This window comes from Amphiura filiformis, chromosome 12 (assembly GCF_039555335.1).
Source record: "Amphiura filiformis chromosome 12, Afil_fr2py, whole genome shotgun sequence".
Taxonomy (NCBI): Eukaryota; Metazoa; Echinodermata; class Ophiuroidea; order Amphilepidida; family Amphiuridae; genus Amphiura; species Amphiura filiformis.
The window spans coordinates 66578294-66602311 of record NC_092639.1 but is presented as its reverse complement, the minus strand read 5'-3'; the positions used below and the strand labels follow the sequence as shown (position 1 = coordinate 66602311).

The window sequence follows — 24018 nt, the reverse complement described above, 5'->3', positions numbered from 1 at the left end:
CCCCCGATCAATGTTGAATTCGACTTTTTTTGGTCACACGAGCCTTGTGGCACCCAACATTGATTGGTGGGGAAGGGGAGGGTTGAGGTGTTAGGAAAGTGTTTAGGCTTGACACCAAAGAAACCTCCACTTTATCACGTTAATAATAACGGAAATAAGGTCATACTATAGTGTACGTTTTCCATAAGTGTCCCAACACATTTTGGCCATGGTTGTATTTGAAAAGTTGAAAAAAAATCATCTAATTTCAGTTTTTGCTTATAACTCAAAAAAGTAAATATGATATTGACACCAAATTTGGAGCAGTTAGAGATCTTATCATGTGGCTTTACCAACAAATTTTGGATGGCTACATTTGAAATTTAGGGACTGGTCACTTAAAATGTCTTAAAACGATATTTTGGCCCTGTCTAAGTTCACTATTCGTCACTTTAACTGTCAAAAACTTGGGTTTTAAAATGGAAAATTATTGTTTGCACCAATTAAAATGTTACATTACAGCTATAGAAGAAAATAAAAGTTATCACAACATCTCGTGATCAAAAAACAAATAAAGGAATCGAACCCATGCACACTTGTTTTCCCAATTTACCGCAGTCTACCACAAATGAAGCAACAAAATACAGAAAAAAAGAAGGACGGACATTGGCAAAAATTAATAGAACGACGAATATGATATGATGAAGGATATTGTAAAATAATAACAAAAAGAAAAGAAAAAAAATATATAAATAAATTCAGGGGCTCGAACCCGTGTCCACTGTGCCTGTGGCAGATGCCGTATCCATTGCACCACAGAGCTGTATTACTTTAACAGGCTTAAACTGTAATATAATGCTATTCAAGATGCATGTATATAAATATACGCTCTACGGACGATAAACAGTCAAACAAATCACACTTTTACGGCATTTGTTTCATTAACTGAATATTTATCATATAGCAGGTGTTGGCTGACATTTGTGCTCCACATATATTTCAGTTTTGGGCCGGGGTAAAATGATTTTGGGACAAAAACGAACGATATACACGTTTGTAAAAAGAAAAAAAAGTAATATTATATTAAAATTCTTTACTCTTTAAAGACGTGTATACCGTCCGATTTTGTCCCGTAGTCATTTATCAAGGACAAAAACTGAACTAAATGTGGAGCACAATGTCAGCCAACACCTGCTATATGATAAATATTCAGTTAATGAAACAAATGCCGTAAAATGTATTTTTTTGGACTGTATATCGTGTGTAGAGCGTATATTTATATACATGCATGTTGAATAGCATTATATTATAGTTTAAGCCTGTTGAAGTTACACAGCTCTGTGGCGCAATGGATACGGCATCTGCCACAGGCGCAGTGGACACGGGTTCGAGCCCCTGAATTTATTTAGATTTCTTTTTCTTTTCTTTTTTTGTTATTATTTTACAATATCCTTCATCATATTATATTCGTCGTTCTATTAATTTTGCCAATGTCCGTCCTTTTTTCTTTTTTCTGTATGTCTACCTATATTTTACTTTCTATACTTACTATAAGTTTCTTTGAAAGCGCTTTAATAAATTTCAGTCATAAAATGTAATTTAAGCCTACTCCTGCCGACTATGATTATATTTACACGATATACTCGTTGCAAATACCACATACGTTTTTGATGCAAACGATGAAAATGATTAAAGTTTTGGTTTTTTTCTTCTAAAAATTAGCTTTTTTTTTAATTTTAAGTATTTTTTCCCAAAATCACTCTTTTAAAAGACTTCAATCAATTCCTGTCAACAAATATCATGTATTTTTGGCGATTAAATCACTACTCTTTCAAAATAAAACGTCATTTTACGCAAAATACGTAGTTGGCATAGGCTAATAATGTTCAGAACGCACTGTAAAATACATGATATTGCGTATAAAACGTGACCGTATCCCTAAATCACATGAGGAAAATGCAATAATTTTTATATAAGTGAAAAGATAAATAGTTTCTCCGTTTTCATGTAAAATTTGATGAAAATCCAAGCTATGGTTGAGGAGATATGGGCCAAAACACACATTTTAAAATTAGATGTTTTGTACCTTAGAGACAATGCTGGCCATAAGTGTTGGGACGGTTTGATAGGGTAATGTAAATAAGCCCCCCCACTCCCCGATCAATGTTGAATTCGACTTTTTGGTCACACGAGCCTTGTGGCACCCAACATTGATTTGTGGGGAAGGGGGAGGGTTGGCGTGTTAGGAAAGTGTTTAGGCTTGACACCAAAGAAACCTCCACTTTATCACGTTAATAATAACGGAAATACGGTCATACTATAGTGTACGTTTTCCATAAGTGTCCCAACACATTTTGGCCATGGTTGTAGATGCAGATATGGCTAAATGTGTGCTGGGCTATTGGACTGTAAGTGAGAGAGTTTTGCTGGTCAAACTACAAGGAAAACCTTTCAATATCTCTGTTATTGTAGTATATGCTCCCACAGCAGAGAGCACAGAAGAGGAGATTGATGCTTTTTATGATAAACTGGAGGAAGCAAAGTCTCAGTGCAAATCAGATGAAATACAACTGATCATGGGAGATTTGAATGCAAAGGTGGGGCAAGGACAAGATGGCAAAACAGTAGGCGAGTTTGGACTTGGAGAAAGGAATGAGCGTGGTGATAGATGGGTGCAGTGGTGTGAAGCAAACAACATGGTAATCACAAACACTTGGTTTAAGGAGCACCCCAGAAGAATATATACATGGAAGAGCCCTGGGGATCGCACAAGGAACCAGATAGATTACATAACCATTAATGACAGATTTAGAAGAGCAGTGAAACATGCGAAGACACATCCAGGGGCAGACTGCGGAAGTGATCATATTCCAGTAGTATGCACACTTCGTTATAAGCTGAGAAAGTTGAAGAGAGCGAAGATCACGAAGAAGGTAGATTTTGAACAGCTGAAGAAACCAGAGATCCGAATGGAGTATTCCATCAAAGTGGAGAACAGGTTTGAGCAACTTATAGACGAAGGAGAAGAGATGACATGGGAATCAATGAGGGATATCTTGGTTGAAACAGCAGAGGAATGCCTGCCAAAGAAGAAGAGAGAAAAGTAAAAGCAAGTGGATGACAGAAGAAATTCTATCAATGATGAGAGACAGGCAAAAGATCATGGACAGGGATTCGAAAGAATATAGAGAGTTGGACAGGCAAATAAAGAAACGTTGCAAGGAGGCCAAAGAGACCTGGCTGAATAGTGAATAGTGCCAAAATTGAGAGTCAATTTGGAGAGAATCGGAATGTGTACCAGAGGATAAATGAGATCTCAGGCAGGAAATCTGGCTGTTCAAGCTCTGGGTGCATCAAGGCAAAGAATGGTAATATGCTGGTAGGGAAAGATGATGTAATGAAAAGGTGGATGGAATATGTTGGGGAGTTATTTCACGATGTAAGGGACGGTTTGCCAAGCTTTTCAGATTCTATTGAGGGTCCAAAGATATTGCAGTCAGAGGTTCGATCAGCTATAAAAATGATGAGCAGAAATAAGGCTGCTGGGCCAGATGGAATTGTTGTTGAAATGATTGAAGCATTAGAGGATTATGGAATTGAGAAACTGGCAGGAGTCATCAACAGAATGTATGATGATGGGATATTTCCGGAAGACCTGAGCAAATCAATCTTTATTGCTCTTCCCAAGAAACCTGGCGCTGTGGATTGTGAACAACACCGTACAATTAGCCTTATGAGCCATGTTACAAATATAATTCTAAGAATCCTGTTACTCCGTGCAAGAAGTAGAATAAAACCTGAGATTGGTAAAGAGCAGTTCGGCTTTGTAGAAGATGCTGGTACCAGGAATGCGATTTATGTCTTGAGAATGATAACAGAGAGAGCGGTAGAGATGCAGAAGGATGTTTTCATGTGTTTCATTGACTACTCAAAAGCCTTTGACAAGGTGAGACATGATCAGCTTTTTGAAGATCTTGGTAAGCTAGACCTGCATGGAAAGGATCTACGACTGTTGCAGAACCTTTATTGGAACCAAACAGCGTGCATAAGGGTGGATGGAGATTGTAGTGAATATACAAGCATTAAGAGAGGAGTCAGACAGGGATGTGTGATGTCACCAGATCTCTTTAATTATTACAGTGAGCTGATCCTAAGGGAGCTAGAAAAGGAAAATGGTCTCGGTATAGGTGGATATAACATCACGAACATAAGATATGCATATGACACTGTCCTATTAGCTGAGTCTGAGGAGGATCTGCAAAGGCTTCTTGATGTGGTGGTTCAGGAAAGTGAGAGGAAAGGTTTATCGTTAAATTGCAAGAAGACAGAATGTATGGTGGTATCAAAGACTGAAAGCCCAACATGCATATTGAAGGTGAAAGATCAAAGAATTAAGCAAGTTTCCTCCTTCAACTACCTTGGCAGTCTAATCACAGAAGATGCCAGATGTATTAAGGAGGTTAAGAGAAGGATTGCACTGGCTAAGTCTGCGTTCTCAAAATTAGACAAGATCCTAAAAAACAGTGCCCTCAGTATAGAGACCAGAATTCGGGTATTCAACTGCTATGTCATCCCTGTATTAATGTATGGAAGTGAAGCATGGTCAATAACAACAGACATTAAAAGAAGATTGGAGAGCTGCGAGATGTGGTTTCTTAGAAGAATGATGAAGATCCCGTGGACTGATAAAGTGTCTAATGACGATGTCCTAAGTAGAGCAAATGTGAACAGGAAGCTGTTACGTGAAATCAGAGTTAAACAGCTCAAATTCCTTGGTCATATCCTCAGAAAGGATGGTTTCGAGAACCTAGTATTGACAGGAAGAATAGAAGGAACAAGGAGCAGAGGCAGGAAGAGAGTGATGTGGTTATCAAATCTGAAAGACTGGCTAAAAGAAAGGGGAGCTGAACATAAAGCGACAGAGCTTCTGGAGATGGCTTATAACAGAGAATTGTGGCATGACATGATCGCCAACGTCTTAGGATATGGCACCTAGAGAGAGAGAGACTGTTTTAGTATGTTTATTCCTTTTTCACAGATTTGATGATCACAATAAAAGATCCAAACATTCTGTCACTCTCTGTCGTCTATTTCATTTTTATAGAGGTATCTCATTATTCTCAAACAATGCATGTGTTGATTCTGATTTGATCATATTTGTATATTTTTTGTAACCAAGTAAATAGTCGGTTGGCTTATGTAAAAAAAGCAAATTTTTTGGGTAGATTCTTGGCAACCATGTTTAAACACATCTAAAAACATCACTGATTAAGAAAAAGGTGGTTGCCAGTTTTTCCATTAACATTAAGAGCCTCCATTTTGAATTTCAAAATGGCCGCCAATTTTGAGAAAAAAATTACAAATTAACCATATCTATTCATTCAAATGTCATACAATATTTATTATATTCTATCTTAAGTCACATAAAAGGGCCAACGAATCATTGAAAACAAAATAAGACCACTAGAAATACTCTTAATTAGCAGAAATCCAAGATGGCCGCCATATTACAGACTTTTTACGTAAAATGTCATAACCAATGGACATAGGAAGATGTTTTTGATGACTAATTATATGTTTTGGCATATGAGGATTCCAATAATAACAACGTATTTATGATTAGAACAATGCCAATCCTTCAATTGCCACATTTTTGAACCGATCTGCATGATATTTGGTGTTCAACATTATTTTAAATAGGATATTCGTAATGTGTGCGAAGAGTTTGGGTACCAAATGCATTATAGTTGAGACAACTGTTTATCTGAACATTGCTGGTAAATAAAACTAAATAAAAATTGTTACAACAGAGCGATCGAAGCTCGTCAGTTAACTCTGGCACTCTTCAATCTCTGATTGGATAAATTATTTGAGGATCAACCCGTTGTACGCAACACCCTGGTAGCCAGCATAAAGCAGCTGACTGAAGCATGCAGGGATAAGACAGACGCTACAGAAGCGCACCAGGCATTTATAATGGAGATAGAATCCTTACATTGCAAGAAACAGCTACGAGAGTTAGACGCTAGTCCTCCTCCTGCTCCTGCTCCTCCTCCTCAGATGTAGGTAAGACTGCTCAGCAAGGCGATTGCTGCCAGCAGGCCTTCAACACAGTCTTGACAGCGTTAAAGAAACAGGATGCTGCTGGGTCGGTTAACAGGCTGTTCTAGTCCCGGATAGTGCGTGGAAAGTATGACTTTCAAGTTGTCAAACTTCATCGCGGATTTTTAAAGCGGGAACCATGGCCTTTGGTGTTTGAAGCTAGCCGAGTCATGTACTGGAACCACCTGATGTTGATGAGGTCAAACGGAATGCGATACAATGCTTTAGGGACGTCTGGTAGCCAAGCGCAGGTAGGCAATTGGAGATATTGAACCATGACTGTCACACTGCTGCAGCGATATTTGATACCTGTGACAAACCTTGCACAATTTTTCTGTACCTGCTCAGTCTTTCTGATGTTGCGTTGTATATGAGGTTCTCAGGATGTAGCAGCATACTCAATTATTGAGCGGATGAAGGTTTTGTAGCTGGTCTCATTGATCTTGTGTCTACAGTGGCCGATTTTTCTACTGAGGAAGGCTCTGGTGGAATTGGCTTTCTTTGCCACAGTGTCAACATGCATGTTGAAGTTTACCAGCTTCGAGTCGAGGTGGACCCAAGACAGAGTCAACAAGCTCCAAGTCTCCAACCCGTGGCCATGGATGGTATATGAAGCCAGTATTGGTTTCCAGAGGGCTATACGGGAGGGTAATTGGCAACGCTACTTGGTATCATTGAAGCATCTTTGCAAGTTCTTCTTTGCCTATTCCAGGCTAGATTATGCTCAAAACATTCCAGAATTCATCGCACGCATGGATGCCATAAAACTGACCCAGAACTATGCAAAGTTTTTTTAAACCAACTGCAAGTTTGCAGTTAATACCAGCAACCGTATTCCATTCACACGAACTGGTGTTGATCTGGCAATGGAACACCTCAACATATCAACGAAAGGTCATCTCGAGAGAGCGTCAATCTGGAAGATGTAATTAGGATGCATATATCAACCAAGTTCTTATGGCACGAAGAAAGCAGCACAATGTCAACACACACGGAAGAGGTGGACACTCTTACCATGCTGTAGAAGTTGCGAGCAAGGGGATGAATGTCCACATTATATTCACAAGACACTTTTGTGCTACTTTTGTCTCTACGAACTTCGAAGAACACCACTACTTGGCAACAATTCTGCGCTAATCATAGGATCGAACAAGTGAAAGATTACACAAAGTCTTTCTGCAGCCTATATATGACACGCTTGGCCCACAGAAATCAGCCGTTTTGATCAACTGGCATGCTCTTACAGGCTGTGATACGACAGCACATATCCAAGGAAAGAGAAAGAAGGTATATGCTTTGCAACTTTCCTGAAGGCAAGCCCCACAATTTTGATAGCACTAGCTGGTCTTGGTGAAGCGGATGAACCATCCCATACAGTTCTACATGGATGTGAAAAGTTTCTTTGCTATGATCTTTTCTGCCCCAGTGAGTCCACATTGGGCAAGTGAAGATGCTCATGGTTTTGGTTCAAACAACTCAAAGATGAACAAGGAGTTGATAAACTACCACCGATTTAGGGAGCATGGATTGAACATATACGCCGTGCCCATGTCCAGTATCTAGCGCTATAAGATATGGTATTGAACCCAACTCATCTTGAACATCTGACCTTGGGGTTGGGTAGCCTAGACAGCAAGCTACTGACAGTTCTTTCTCAGGTTGCTCCAGATCCGGTCTGCAGCTCATCAGGTATAACTGTGCGAAATCAAAGTGTTCGAGAAGGTGCCCATGCAAAGGAAACAATGTGATCTGTACCAAAAGTTGCAAGTGTGGTGGGGAAGGTGACAGCTGTATTAACATTAGACCACCAATGATTGGCGAAGATCTAGAAATCATTGAAGCAATGACAATTAGGAACAATTAATCAATAACATTAACACCCCTGATACATTCATTGCATTACATAGCATGTCAAAAATATGTTTTTCTCAGGAGGCGCAAAGCTCACTGCTCATACAATAACATGATAAATACAAAAAGGAACAACATATTATGGAAAGCAAACAAATAAACAAAGATATTTGAACATACTTGTTGCAACTTAGACGTTCTAACGGCAATGGGTAAATCGTTCCATTCACCATTAGAAAAAGTTAAGAGGACATCTCCCATTCACCCGTATGTGGTGAATAGACCACATAATAATTACACACTCAAGGGTATAGGCCGAATGCATGTACCCAATCCTTTCGAAAGCCGTATCTTAAGCAAATGTATTTAGGCCAAAATATCACAATTATTAATATTGATTTGAATATATTATCTTCATATTACATGCAAAAAACAAATAAAAAAAACTTTTAAAAAAACCCGACACAGGTACCTGATTTAATTTCAACCAAGCATTTCACTATTTTGTAGTGAATGTGGATGACGGCGTGCTGCCATCCATACTACAATTTATTTATAAAAATATCAAACTCACTCGATAGTTTTGACCATAAGGTATATTCTAACCGAATTTAGACGGTTATTTCCTTATAGTTACCATGCAATATTCATAAATATTGGTCATTATGTCATATTTGGCATTTGGCAAATACACAAATATTATACACAAGTGCGCTAGAGATTAACACACACAGGAATCATGTAGCACCTATTTTGATGTTTACTGAGGTATGGCAAGAGTGGCCTTCAGCACGTAAAATTGGGAAAGCTATTTGGCATAACAAAGGGTTAGTTCCTGATACACTGTGGAGCAAGGAAAGTGGTTATTTGCATAGTGAATATACTATCAAATCACGACGAGATGTAAATTGGGCGATGATGTCAGAGCTCATTAAAGTTTGTCACTCGGGGAATACAGGAAAAGCATCTACAGGAAAAGTTCTAATGCGAGTAAAAAGTGTTCCAATCATAAATACATTGATATTATTGGAATCCTCATATGCCGAATCATATGGTTAGCCATCAAAAGCATCTTCATATGTCCATTGCTTCAAAAGTTATGGCATTTTACGTAAAAAAGCCTAAAATATGGCGGCCATCTTTGATTTTTACTAATTTTGAGTATTTATAATGCTCTTATTTTGTTTCCAATGAATCGTTGACACCTTTATTATGAGTTTAGATGAAATATAATAATTATTGTATGAATTATTTGAATGAACAGTTATGGTTTATTGGATTTTTTTTTTAAATTGGCGGCCATTTTGAAATTCAAAATGGAGGTTCTAAATGTTAATGAAAAACTGGCAACCATTTTTTCTTAATCAGTGGAGTTTCTAGATATGTTTAAACATGGTTGCCAAGAATCTACCCAAAAATTTGACAAATATGAAAAATATCACGTAAGCCAACCGACTAAAAGCGTTTGATGACATCAGAAGTCCCAATACTGCTATAGACTCTTCCAATCGCACAAAATATCGATTGAATTAATAATTTTCTTTCTTTTCCATGTGTATCTCCCCTACAACTTACATAACGCTCTTCCTGAATCGGTCTCGATCTTGATGACTATAAATGCCTTGTAGCCCAAATCGGTTAAACATGTAAATATCATTAATTTTTCTACATAATACAAAACCCACCCAAGTCCATACTTTGGCCAAATTGAGTTAAGCATGGGAAATTGTTGTTATACATAGGCCTGCCATATGTATGAAAGAACAACTCAAATTCATCCTCTGTGTCTATTGAGCATGTGAAAAGTAGCATGTATGAAAGAACCACCTAATTCTATGATTTGAGTCTTGTAATACATTGATTGAAATCAAAAATGTATAAAAGTCCGCTCGTAACACATTCATTGCTGGAGAAAAAAATGGGTTTAATAAAGGAAAGTGTGTGGTTTATATTACATGGCAGAATGCTTATCAACATTATACATACCTGTGTGCTTTATTTTGTATTATCTTACTAGTGGTTATCTCATTCCAACATTGTTTTCTTTGTATACAGGGTGTCCCAGAAAAAATTACCGGGCAAATGAATTTCGACGTAAGTCGAAAAATATACATCAGAATCCAAAAATCTAACCATCAGCGTGTAGCCCACCTTATTCTGCATCTTATACGCCAATTTTACTGGAATCGGTTGACTGATCGCGAAGAAATGAGCGATTACATAACACACGTGTCAATTCACTTCATTCCAAGTTTGAAAGAAAGATCATTCAACACAATGCGCACGAGTAGTTAAACTGTCAATGGGCCTCATATTTGAAATCCTTTTCGTTCTTTTTAAACAACCTGTTTCTTGCAAAACCATTAGGTTTTGTTAAAATTTGAAAACCTGCACGGTATTGAAAATGAAAGCTTGCATGTGAGATGATGCTCGGTATTTGTAAATATCTTTTCTCGTTAATGTTGATATAAATGTTGCATGAAGAATATTACATAAAGAATTCCAGCTGGCTTAAAAATTTCTCACACACATTAATGTTTTCGGAATATTTCCAAGAAATTGTATTGCAAAGTTTAAATCTTTTAAAACTTCACCATTAATGTTGCGTGGTATCAAAAATCACACGTAAAGCTGTAAGCACTTGATCATTGTCATTCTTGGCTCAAATGTTCTTTGTAAAGTATATTTGCACAGCCTAAAGAATTAAAGTTGGAGAGCTTCCAATTGCAGAAATGAAAGTTTTCTCGGTCAAACTGTTATTAATCTTCAGTGAAAGCATGCATGAATGACATAACACCGTCGGATTTTAATAGATAACGTGGACTAAATTTAATGAGATACACAAACTTTAGGAAGCGGTGAGCGAGTATGAAAAAAGCGCCTGTTGATCAAACTTGGAATGAACTGCATTGATGCACGCATTATGCAATCGTTCATTTCTTCGAAACCAGTCAACCGAATCAAATAAAATTTTCGTATGTGATGTACAACAAAATAGACTATGCGCTACATTTTGAATGTTTTGATTCTGATATCTATTTCTCGACTTATGTTCAATTTTATTCACTCGGTAATTTTTTCTGGGACACCCTGTATGATTCAAAAAACCACCAAAGTCCAGTATTTAAAATGAACCCCACGAAGTCCCTGAAATGCTAATTGTCATACCTAATACAGGTTAATCCACTCATTTGCACGTAAAGCTTACCATATTGACCAGGTAAATCTAATTGAAGGAATTAACTGATACACAGGTTATTCTCTCAAAATCACTTCCCATGGACTTTGGTGGGTTTTGTATTCATGTATTCAATTATAAACATTAACTTTCACATTACATCACTAGGGGAATTCCCAACTATCTAAAATTAGAAATGATTCAATTTGATAGCCTGAGAGGGGAATCCTTAAAATGTCTCATGAAATATTTTTTAATTGTAAACAACGATAAATAATCAAATTAAATTACTCAGGGCACATCAAACTACTGTCTTACTTTATCAACACATCTTATTTGTCTGTATCATTTTTGAACAAAATTAATTGATCTGTCAAAGGGTGCCCTCGTGACCAAATCGATTTAGCTTTCTAAAGTGGTCATGATTAAAAAGCAGATCTCCACAACCGGAGTTAAGTTTAATAAAGGTTAATGAATTAAGGTTATAGGATTAGAGTAACGATTGGGGTAACAATTAAGGGTTGTGTGAAGGTTTAAGGCTAATATATATAGAAAGTTCTGGACTTATTCAATCACACATTTCCATTGAACAGATTGAAGTTGACAAATGTGAGTTTCCATTCCGGAGGATAAAAATGAATTGTGATGTCAGACGTTTATAAATGTTTAGAAATATCTATATGATATCATATATTTGTTTTCAATATACTGTATTGTTATGATGTTAGGCTAAAATCTAAATACGAAATCCGAATTTTTATTTATTTCTAATTTTAAAAGTCAAAATGCCTAAAATTACCTTTTGTCAAATTAGTGCAGAGCAGAGTATGATAGATATAAAATTTGTAGTTTTAGAAGCATTGAAGATTGATTTTCTTGTAAACAAAATGTGTGAGAAAAATTCTTTAAAAACAAGTTGCCATTATTTTTTGGCTTGAGAATATCTTTTTTTCGGGATTGCTCAAAACAAATTAAACGAAATACGTTAAAATTGCTCCCTAAAACGAAATTCGCGCGGCCTACAGGAAAAAAACACAATTGTTTTTAGCCTTATTACTATATACATGTAGTATAAAATGAGCTCTTACATAATATATATAAGCAACTATTTGTGACTGGTTTAACACTCACCACTACTTGGTATATCAGCATCGGTAATGTCGATCGTTACCTGAAATTCGTAAAAATAATAGATATACCATTGGAAAAAATACGTGTAAATACGTAAACAGATGCTATCGATCAGAAGTACATACAAATAACATTGTGCATGCAAGGGGAGGGGGCACGAAATTAATCACCCGCAAAATTATAAATCATCGCCTTGGCTTAAATAATGATCGGTCCCTGTACGAGATCGGCGTTGCGATGTAAACATGCATGATGATTTTGTCTTTCTTTAGTAATATTAAATTTACCTGTTGTCCTAGTTCATACATCATGTCTTCTATAGTACTTGCAGCTTCCATGTTTCCAACCAGGCCAGGATGCGTCAAAAGAGCATGGAGCGTTTTCAAACTCATTCTCTGTCCAGTAGTTGCACGCCAATGGTTAAGGACAAATTCTGTGCGAGACGAATTGCTTTCCAAGCATCTCTCTTCTATAACCCTAAGATCGGCGTTATCAATCTTCAGTATCTCAGCTAGTGATCGGTAGTCTGTTCGCAGACACGTTGGCGAGTCTAGTAAGTCAAAGAGCCTTTCCTTATGCTTTCTCAGCATCCACTGGTAATCGCATCTCATGCCTCTCTTTCTTAAGAATTGAGGATCACCACCTGCAATAAGGATGTCGGTTGTTTTCTCTCGTATCTTCAGTGACTTGTGATATACTGTACCGTTAACATCTTCTCCTAGCACTATGTCGTCCATTTTATAGTATTGAACAGACTCGAGCGTTGGACATTGCTGTATGCTCTGAGGGCTCAAGTAACCTGTACCGTGAATAAAGTTAATCAAATGATTACTTTCCTGAAATATTTAAATTTGAATTCAAATACGGAAACAGTTTCTTTTTTATAAATAGTAAACTGACTGTTCTTCCCATGTTAACGACCTTATAGTGTTACAAATCTGGAATATATTCTCTCTCGCATTTGTTGGCTAACAAGGAATGATTGGTAGCTATGTACCATAATGCTAATGCCCTTATTACATGACGATACTGGCTGCAGCCTACCCAAATGATGCGGATGGCACTTGAGTTAGTTAGTGCGTGACCCTGGCAAGAAACAGTACAGAATTACGAGCGTACCTGTGGCTATGGACGTTCCTGGAGAAAGTTCATACATAGTTGACACGATGATGCTCGTCATCTTCTCAAGGTCGTTGTAGCATGATTCTGCGTCTCCATCTTTGTACTCAACAGCAAAATTAATTGCATCTCTTTCCTCGTACTGCTTCACTAAGGCCAGGGATTCGTTAGCGAACTGCATTGAACCTAAGGATACGACTGGCTGGTTACTTTCTGATCCAAACGCTTTCATAATCCGTGCTTGTATCGTCGGGAATACAACAGGTGATAGCATGCTTCTGTCATCATCGCAGAAAACACTTCGACCCTTTTGGAATTTGGCTTTCGAGATTCCACTTTCCTTTGGAGCTTTGGCAGGGATAACGAAGCTTATATCATTGAACGTGACCATGAGACCCAAACTTTGAAGTAGTTGTGACAGAGTAGAAAAGTCGGCTACATCTCGGTAATAATCTTCAAGCTCTTCTTTGCTGTAGGCAGCTTTTGGAGCTAATACGTTGAGTTGGTCAGTGAATGTATCTCCAGCCAGTGTGGGCCCAATGATATAATATGCTAGCCATTGTATGTCAAGAACCACATGAGATATGTTTCCATTCTGCGCAAGGAATAGCTGTAAAGAATAACATAATATGATTGATTGTACAAATTCTTGCTGATTTTTAAGTAAGCAAGTGCTTAATTTAGAGAGAATCTTAAATTAATGTTTATATGCAACCATATTGTATTGAGAAAAAATCGAACCAATTGCTTCCTTGTTGGAAATGACATGATTTAGGCACATTATGTACCCAGTTAACACGGGATGCTACGGGGATTAACAAGCCGTCAGGGACGTGCAAGGGCCACCAAACCGGGGGTGGGGCAAAATTTACCAGCACAAATGCGCAATATGCAATTTTAACGCTAAAAAGGGTCAAATGTAGGACAAGTGTGGCCTAAAACCAGTGTTTTTTTTTCTTTGCTTGTTTGGAAATGTCTATTATACCTTGACAAAATTAAATTAATATGATAGTCAATCCAACTATGGCAGGTTAGGGATTGAAATCCAAGATGGCCTCCGAAAGAAATATTTAATGTAGAAAGTGGGAGGATTAGGATCATACATGATTTGTACTGGTAGACAACACATTGTTACAACCTGACATTTAATCATTTAGATACATACCTCTCCCATGTCTTCAAGGTAATTTGCTGCAATCTTTGCCAGTTTTGTAGATGCAAGTGGATCAACTTCCTTGACTCTTTCAATAAACTCCAAATATGGTAATACTGGATTTTTAGGTTTAACCCACGAGGCTTTGTTTTCCAGTATTGCCTCACAGAGCTTGGGAATCTTCTTGGTACCCTAAAAGTGATTTTCGGAGGTTAGTGAAAGATAAACAAAGAAATTCCTTGTCTTCAGTCTGCTGGTTATTATATTTTGTTCCATAATTGCCCGGAATGATAACAAGCATATTTTGGAAATTATAACAGTATAACCGAGTTTAATGGTTGGCAACTTGAATAAAACCTTTATGTTAAATCTTAACAGTAAATAAGGTGTCTATGCACAGCTTGCTTTTAGTTACGAGGTTTACTTAAGAGTTACGTGCTATGAAAAGTGAAGAGTGGTTGTCATACACTGAACTTGGTTGGTAAGGATATAATGGAGTTTGGACTCAGTTACGCATTATGCGACAAACGCATGACAACATTACACTACAACACTGTGTATACTTTCAGTCATCTGGGGTTTGATCAATTAGTAGATATTTAAATCTGGTCAACAAGAAAAACTCACTTTTAGTCAGATGGAATCACCGACGTTTCGGCCAAAACCTTTGGCCTTCAGCTGGGTGGATGATTCAGGGTCATCCGAGTTCAATCGATGAGGAAGTTGCTTGATGACCCAATCCCAACCATGTGACAGATTAACTCTAACGTTAACGATTAACTCTAACTGTACCCCACGTCTGAAACAATACCTACCTTCAAAGGACTTTGCGGAGAAAATTCAGGGTACTGTGTTGGACGCGGACGAGACAATAACTACCTTCGACGTCACTGCTTTGTTCACTAGCATCCCTGCGGCAGACGCGGTACTCGCGGTTCGGGACGTTTTGAAGGAAGATAAGACTTTGGCCGAACGCACAAACTTGTCGCCAGATCAGATTTTGTGAATTGTTGAGCTTATGTTTGCATAATACTTACTTCAGCTATGGCAATAACTTTTACCAACAATGTCATGGTTGTTCGATGGGCTCCCCTGTGTCGCCGATTATTTCCAACTTGTACATGGAGTGATTTGAACAGTCTTGTCGTCTTACCGCTGATCTCCACCTTCCAAATGATATCGTTATGTTGAAGATACTTGGGTTATAGTCAAGTCTTCGGAGCTTGACAACTTTTTTGCGCATATTAACCAAGTGGATAATAACATCAAATTCACCCAAGAAGGTCTGACGGACAATAAACTTCCATTTTTGGATTGCTTGGTTACTGTCAACCAAGATCGCACTCTCTCAGTATCAGTATTTCGCAAACCAACACATACTGATCAATATTTGCAGTTTAAGTCTAATCATCCATTGGTCCAGAAACTCGTTGTAGTAAATACTCTTTATCACAGGGCTGATACCATCATCACAAAGGACTCTGATAAGATCACTGAGCACCAACACTGAGCACCAACGCCTTGAAAACGTATGGCTACAAAGACTGGGCAGACGCTAAACCAGCCAGCGAACCCACCGCGTCTTCTGGTACCAAGACTTTTGTCACCATTCCCTACCATGGGGATGTTTCAGAGAAATTAAAGAGGATCTACCGCGATCACGGCATCACTACACACTTCAAGCCAACCAATACCCTGCGGCAGTCGCTAGTACACCCAAAGGACAATCAGCCCAAAGGCCGTATAAGTGGTGATGTGTATGGTGTCCAGTGCGCTGAAGATCAGGTGTGCCAAGAACATTACATTGGTGAAATCGGCCAACCACTGCGGAGTCGAATGTCCCAACATAGACGCGCCAGTTCAAGTGGCAACGATTCAGCTGTCTACAAACACCTTGAGGGCAGTGGTCAGTTTTGACATTGCCGACGTTGTCATTTTGGACTGTGAACCCCGTTGGTTTGAACGGAGAGTCAAAGAAGCAGTGTGGGTACGAGCCGAACAACCGTCCCTCAACAGGAGCGGGGCGTTAGAGTTAATCTGTCACATGGTTGGGATCTGGTCATCAAGCAACTTCCTCATCGATTGACCTCGGATGACCATAAATCATCCACCCAGCTGAAGGCCAAAGGTTTTAGCCGAAACGTCGGTGATTCCATCCGACTAAAAGTGAGTTTTTTTAGTTGACCAGATTTAAATATCTACTAACATTACACTACGCATCCACCTCGTAAATAAAGCAATTATTGTGGCCCAGGTTTATTTATACCAAATGTTTTAAAACATTTTCATGACCTATTCGATGTCGTAGTGCACGTTAGAATATGACCGTTGCTAGGTCAACTGGATCACGCTTTCTTTGTTACGAACCACTGATCGAAATGATTACAACACAAAGCCTATGGCATATCAAAATTGGAGCAGTAACCAATGGTTACTAACGTGCACTACGACAGCGAATACAGACTTCTCCGTAGTCCACTTGCCCATTGTGCATACTCTGGCTATTACATTTTACATAAAGCTCTGATTTGTATGATGTGTACAATTGATAGATTTTCACATCTGATCTTTCCAGTCACCGTACTCTCTCTGTTTGCTAGCTCACAAAGTGTTTTTACTCAGGGTTTCGCGATCAATACCAGGTAGATCCCAAAATCAGAAATAGTAAGTGCTCTCAGATGACAAGATTTTTTGATAATATACGTATACTTTACTTTTACTAGGGATGTTACAGTGGCTGCCCAATAATTCTGCCACACTGTGCATGCAAGCATAACAGTGAATTGAAAAGCGCGCGCTTCAAAGTTGGTAAATTTTAGAAAACATCCCTGTCGAAAAATGAATTTCGTCATATGCTCCATTTATCTCAATTGTTTGAATTTTTAATATATGGCGTGTGAAGCCTTTCCGAGGCTAATGTCGAGTCCGACACAATTAAATATTGCTTTGTTTAAGAGCTACTGCTTGTTTTTTTGAATTTTTGAAGATCGTTGATAAATCAGTATATATAGGCCTATTGAAATAGTCTGACCTACCACCAATCTAATACTACTAATCTCTCTTGGCATGTAAATTATTTCAGTCGACAACGAATGAAGCACTTGAGGAAAACTGTTTGAAACATAGCATTATCAAAGATATTTCGTAGGCAGTAGTTGTTCAAACCACAATTGCTCAGCAATTGTGTGTGCCCAAGGCCACGCTTTTTTTGTATACGCGGTACAGTGTAATGGCTGTTCCTTTTACCAATTGTCCTCCCATGTTAATGCAGATAACAAAATGTTAATTTAAAGTCTCATTGCAACTGAATTTTCATTTTTACTTTTCGGATTTGGCTTTGAGTAATGGTGACACATATCATGTTTACAGCAAAAATGAAAATTCTATTCCAGACACCGTCAAAATGTCAAACTTTGTATTTTTTTTGTATTATTTGTAAGTAATTAACTGCAGTTCATTTATTCAACCTCATAACAGGTTCATACTCAAAATATTTATGATGAATGAATAGACTTTCATTATTGAAAAGAAAAATAATAATAATAATAATGCATAATAATATCATGAATACATAATTTGCTGTAATTACCTGATTTGCATAATTAATTACTTTTTGTGTATTTTTTGTTATCAATTGAAAGAACTTTGTATACATATGTGTGCAAAAAAAACGCACCTTTATATCATGTACGGTTTTCTATTGGCATCAATTTTGCATATTAATTAGCTGAACTTAGTCATTTTTTCAGGTTTAATTTGTCTGCAGATTGGCCGAAATTGTTAAAATAGTACATTTGGTTAATTTATTATGATTATTCAATGATGGATTTTTTAACGAAGTCAGGAAAGATAGGCATGTAACATGTGATATTTAAATTAAAACATATTTGCTTTTCAAGCAAGCGTCCAAATAAACCTTAAAAATCTCAAAATGTGCCAATTTTGTTATAACAGCCATTTGTGGCAGGATTTCATTCCATCTACGAGCATCGTTAAATTGACACTACATCACAATGCATTGATCGATTTCAATTCTGTTTTTTTGATTTTTGATGCTTTAATAAAGCTCAATAATGTAGAAACATTAAATAACGTGTTTCTGCTGTGCTTATTTTTGAGGTTATATGCCAACTTTTACTGTCACCCTTTTTTATAACCATTTATTTTTTTTATTTATTGAATAACTTACTTGTGTGATAAACATGTGTATAATCTCAAGTTTAACTGAATGCGTTCATCATGATTAATTGCATACTTGTTACTTATCAAAAATCGACTATGGCATAGTCTATGACCTATAGAGTCCGATATTCAAATGTTATTAAAACGTTTTGAACAATACCAAAACATGTTTATAGCGTTTCAATTTTGTGCGTGTGTATGTGTGTTTGCTGAGTTAACTCTATATATTATGCATTAATTCGGAATGGTTGTATTATTCAATGTTTTCGATTGAAAAAGTACAATCAAGTATTAAGCGTCAGTTATTTTCTGATTTAAAAATGAACAACACATTACTTTCTTTTTCTTTTTTCCGGCGTTTATACTCTTTTACAAAGTTAATTCACCTTTATTTCCATCGTAGTTTTTCGCAGAGTCGTTTTGAAGATTTCCATTTCATTTGACTGTGCATCACAAGCATTTACCACCAATAAATCTTTCGCTATATCTAATGCTTTGGCAAAGTACACTCTTACGTCATCTAAGTGTTTCTTGGCAAGTTGAAGGGCTGAAAATAAGCAGACATAAATTTGAGTTTGTTCCTAACGATGTTTTTTTTTCGAATACATTTTTAGCCATTTTAGTCTAAAAGCAACATGTTTTATCTGTGCTGATCAATAATAAAACAAAAACAATGTACCTTCTTCCTTGTCATCGAACTCGTCTAAACGTGTAGCAACGACAGCAATTGTAAGTTTTGTCTTGGCAGTATCACTTTGACCACTCCTCAGGAATCTCAACCAATATTGAAGTCGCTTTGGAATACAAAATACATCAATACGACACTTTCAATGATTTGAAAAAAAAAAGTATATTTATGTTTCAAAGATAAGAAATCACGTCCGAGATCGAAACATAATAAACAAAAGGCTAACACGTAAGTAATGCACTGCATGACGTATTTCTGATTATTATGTGACTGATTATTTTGTAAAAATCGAAAAAAAGTTGTGTTTTTTAGCTTTATTAAATTCAGATTACGATTTATTCGGTTTCATCAAGTCAAAATATATAGTCAAACAATATGTCAGCGAAGTTAAATGTAATAAAGATATATGATAGACGTATACTGCGTAAAAATGATATGTACAAAAATCTTTAAATACTTAGCTCTGTTCAACTTTCGGTTTGCGGAACAAGATCATTTGAAAACACACCCAAAAACACAGGTTGCACCAGTGGCTTAGCCCGAATTTTTGAACCGATGGGATAAGGCACAACTTGTAAAATGTACCGATGGGAATATGTTTGCCGACTGAAGTTGTGTTGTGACCAACAACACACTGACATTTTGATTTAATGAAAGACACAAGGCACAATGACGAAAGAAGCAATAGTACAAATCATTCGGACATGATATCCCGGGATGATATCACCAAGATTATATTATATACCGTGGTGTCCCAAAAACAGGACATGTAGATCTTTGACAATAATCTAAGTTAACGTCAACATAATATAGCATTCCTTTTCAGGAGATAATCCTTTCTACTAGTATACATGTGAATGTACTTAACCCGCACTCCACGCATTCCTGAGCAAACTGTTTGCTTGATTAATTAACCCTAACAAGCCTGAGTACTACAAAATACTACGAACAACTTCGCGGCGCGTGCGTGCATCCCACGGGATGTGATGAGGTAGTCAGCCTAAGTGGTATATGAGCACGAAATCGCTTTCCCGGCCAGCGGTAGACCCGTGGCTAAGTGTTGGCGGCGTAGTGTTCGGCATGCAAATACTTCACACCAATCCTCACATCATTAGAATACAAGGAAAACTTAATGACCTACATAGCAAATACAAAAAGGTTTTAATTACCCTCTCAGGTACCACTGAAAGAAGTGTTGGGAGTTGAGCTTAAAATGAAGCCAGGTACAAGAAAAAGAAAAGAGAGGTAGACAGTGCAAATGTAATGTTACGAGCCATAATGACCCAAGGCCAAAATCACCTTTCACCCAAATTCACACGAATGCACAACAATAATACACTGTTTGATTAAGTTAACAATATCTGGTCTTTGAGGTTAGCAACTATTTTAAACTGTTGCGATTTGGTAGTTTACAGCATCTTGCGAATGGTAGTGAGCTTTGGTAAAATTGCATTGATTATTTCATAGCGAGTGTGTAGAAGAATTCAAATATCACAGATATACTTTTGTAGGTCCTGTGGTCCTTGAGTTATGTTGTAATGAGGGCTGGAACAACAACACTTTTGTAAAACGAACATAACTCCTTAACCACAATAAACTAATCAAGTTTTCAGTATATGATTTGTAGAATGAAAAATTACAAAACATCAAAGTGTTATTTTTCAATAATATGTTGATTTAGATAATGATAACCGATTTTTTTTCTTCTTTGACCAACAATACCTAGTCTACCCTTAATTAAAAGTGAAATATGCTTGGCACATGAACAATGAATGCACATACAATATAATCACTCTTTTAAATTATCACTACTTAACCGGCAGTCTTCTTCTTGGTGATCATAGAGTTCTGTTGAAATGTTCTGGACGGCTGATGTATATATCCTCGTTCACTTGTTCACTGTTCAGCGAAGTCTACTGTACACTTGCATTTATATATATCCATTGTGTATAAATTCCTCGGTGCTGTTTCTCCAAACACTTACTCCTTGGGCATATGACAATATTACCCTCTCAGGTACCACTGAAAGAAGTGTTGGGAGTTGAGCTTAAAATGAAGCCAGGTACAAGAAAAAGAAAAGAGAGGTAGACAGTGCAAATGTAATGTTACGAGCCATAATGACCCAAGGCCAAAATCACCTTTTACCCAAATTCACACGAATGCACAACAATAATACACTGTTTGATTAAGTTAACAATATCTGGTCTTTGAGGTTAGCAACTATTTTAAACTGTTGCGATTTGGTAGTTTACAGCATCTTGCGAATGGTAGTGAGCTTTGGTAAAATTGCATTGATTATTTCATAGCGAGTGTGTAGAAGAATTCAAATATCACAGATATACTTTTGTAGGTCCTGTGGTCCTTGAGTTATGTTGTAAAGAGGGCTGGAACAACAACACTTTTGTAAAACGAACATAACTCCTTAACCACAATAAACTAATCAAGTTTTCAGTATATGATTTGTAGAATGAAAAATTACAAAACATCAAAGTGTTATTTTTCAATAATATGTTGATTTAGATAATGATAACCGATTTTTTGGCTGCTTCGACCAACAATACCTAGTCTACCCTTAATTAAAAGTGAAATATGCTTGGCACATGAACAATGAATGCACATACAATATAATCACTCTTTTAAATTATCACTACTTAACCGGCAGTCTTCTTCTTGGTGATCATAGAGTTCTGTTGAAATGTTCTGGACGGCTGATGTATATATCCTCGTTCACTTGTTCACTGTTCAGCGAAGTCTACTGTACACTTGCATTTATATATATCCATTGTGTATAAATTCCTCGGTGCTGTTTCTCCAAACACTTACTCCTTGGGCATATGACAATATTCAAAAATGGTGCTTCTTTCACCAATCACTCTCTTTCTCCAGGAAACAGACTTCTTTCTGCACTGCCCCATTTTATTGATACATGTGTTGTTTTATAAAGCAGATTCCAGTAAGTCTTTCATACACTCAAAATTTCCTTCGTTGCAGTGTTAAAATAGCACATTATTGGCGATGCAAACTGGTTCAAATGTACCTCATTTTGAAGTACAACGACGACCAACGAATTATAACGAGCCTACAATCTCTCTTTATATTCTGATAAGCGCAAACTCATTGCTTTCACTTTTTATACTCCCAAAAAATCCACCATCTATTAATAGAACATTCTGTTACATTCAGCTAATTTCATATATGAGATTTTTTAATTAGCATTAGGCAATGCACTTAGATGAGCAATCTGGGAATTCCCAATATTAATTTATAAACATAAACTTTCTCATTACATCACTTCATGGGGTTTCCAAACATGATGTCATATCCACTTTACAATATCGGGGATTCCCCTAATTGTGCAATTCACTGAACAATCTTGAGAGCAGGGGATTTCCTAACAATTCAAAATTAGATACCGTATGATTCAATTTCTTTTGATCAACTTGATGCATGAGAGGTGTTTCCCAAACTTCTCTCATGTAAACAAAGATAAATAATTTTAATTCAAATTACTCAGGGCACATCACAGTTACATTGCCTCATTTCAAATGTTTAGTTTTAGATTTGGTTTTGGTTTTGGTCACGTGGTTTCCTATTGTCCTACCTAACCACTTGAATCATAAGATATCGAACTCATTCCTTCTACCTTTTGTTAAAAACTGAACATTTGTGTCAGTCAGTTTCGGTTTTGGTTTCAGTTTCTTATAAGTGGTGTGAAGAAAAAAATTATTTGGTTTGAAGTTACCTACTCTAAGTATACAAAAGAAATGTTTAAATTTCGCAGTGCAATATTCACGTGGAGAGAAATCGAGCATGGTAATCTACATTGAAAGACGTGGTTTACATAATCGAATAAGCCTAGGCTATTTCACCTGTGAAAAAATATAGACCATCGAAATATTTGCATTCGACATTACAAAAGGGGTCACTATTGTAATTGTATACGTGTTATAAACAAAATCGATTCATGTCCTTAATCCCATGTACCAGAATCGATGGAAGGCCATTATATGACCTCTAATAACCTAATGACTTTTACTGAAGCAATAATTTTTACTGCAAAAGTAGAAGATAGAGGGGAGAAGAGATTGTGTGTGGTCTGTGTGGTGGGGGAGGGCAATGGGGGTATGGGCCGGGAGAAAGAGAAACATATGGGAGAGAGCATTGGAAGTGAAAGAGAAGGGAGAGGAGAGCTCGAGATGAAGATTTCGAATGTAGGGGAGGAGGAGGGGGGAGAAGAGGTGGTTATATAGGGAGGGGAGCCTCATCTTAAAGAGGCATGGGTTGTGCTTCCCGGGGATAATAAACTAATTCATAATCAAATCATCTCCATGCATCGTTTCATACAAACAAACAACGCCCCCACCACACTCCATCCTTCAATATACGCACATGTACGCGTATATGATTTCTATGCCTAGAACTCGTGAGTGTAATATGCCACCTTCGACAGAGAGCATCAACTGTCGTCCGCGGGATATATTATCCGATATCAATCATGATAATAATTATGTTAGCACAATAGGCTATTGTATACTTCTGGTTATATACCCTATACTGTGTCCTCCCAGCATAATAGTGTTATGATTGCAGACCAGATCTGCTCTACTTTTTAATCCCTTGATTTTTGGTTTCTGA

The 24018-nt window shown here is 37.2% G+C and overlaps 1 protein-coding gene across 1 annotated transcript in view; it reads right to left on the bottom strand.

The window, feature by feature from the left end:
* The window catches only part of LOC140166598 (uncharacterized), a 102378-nt gene that overhangs the window by 57511 nt on the left and 20849 nt on the right, over positions 1-24018 (bottom strand). The window contains exons 7-12 of the mRNA XM_072190100.1: positions 19375-19489; positions 19082-19242; positions 14526-14705; positions 13361-13970; positions 12529-13040; positions 12242-12281 (exon numbers count right to left, since the gene is read on the bottom strand). Coding sequence (XP_072046201.1) covers positions 12242-12281; positions 12529-13040; positions 13361-13970; positions 14526-14705; positions 19082-19242; positions 19375-19489 — 1618 coding nt within the window. The remainder of the gene's footprint in view (positions 1-12241; positions 12282-12528; positions 13041-13360; positions 13971-14525; positions 14706-19081; positions 19243-19374; positions 19490-24018) is intronic.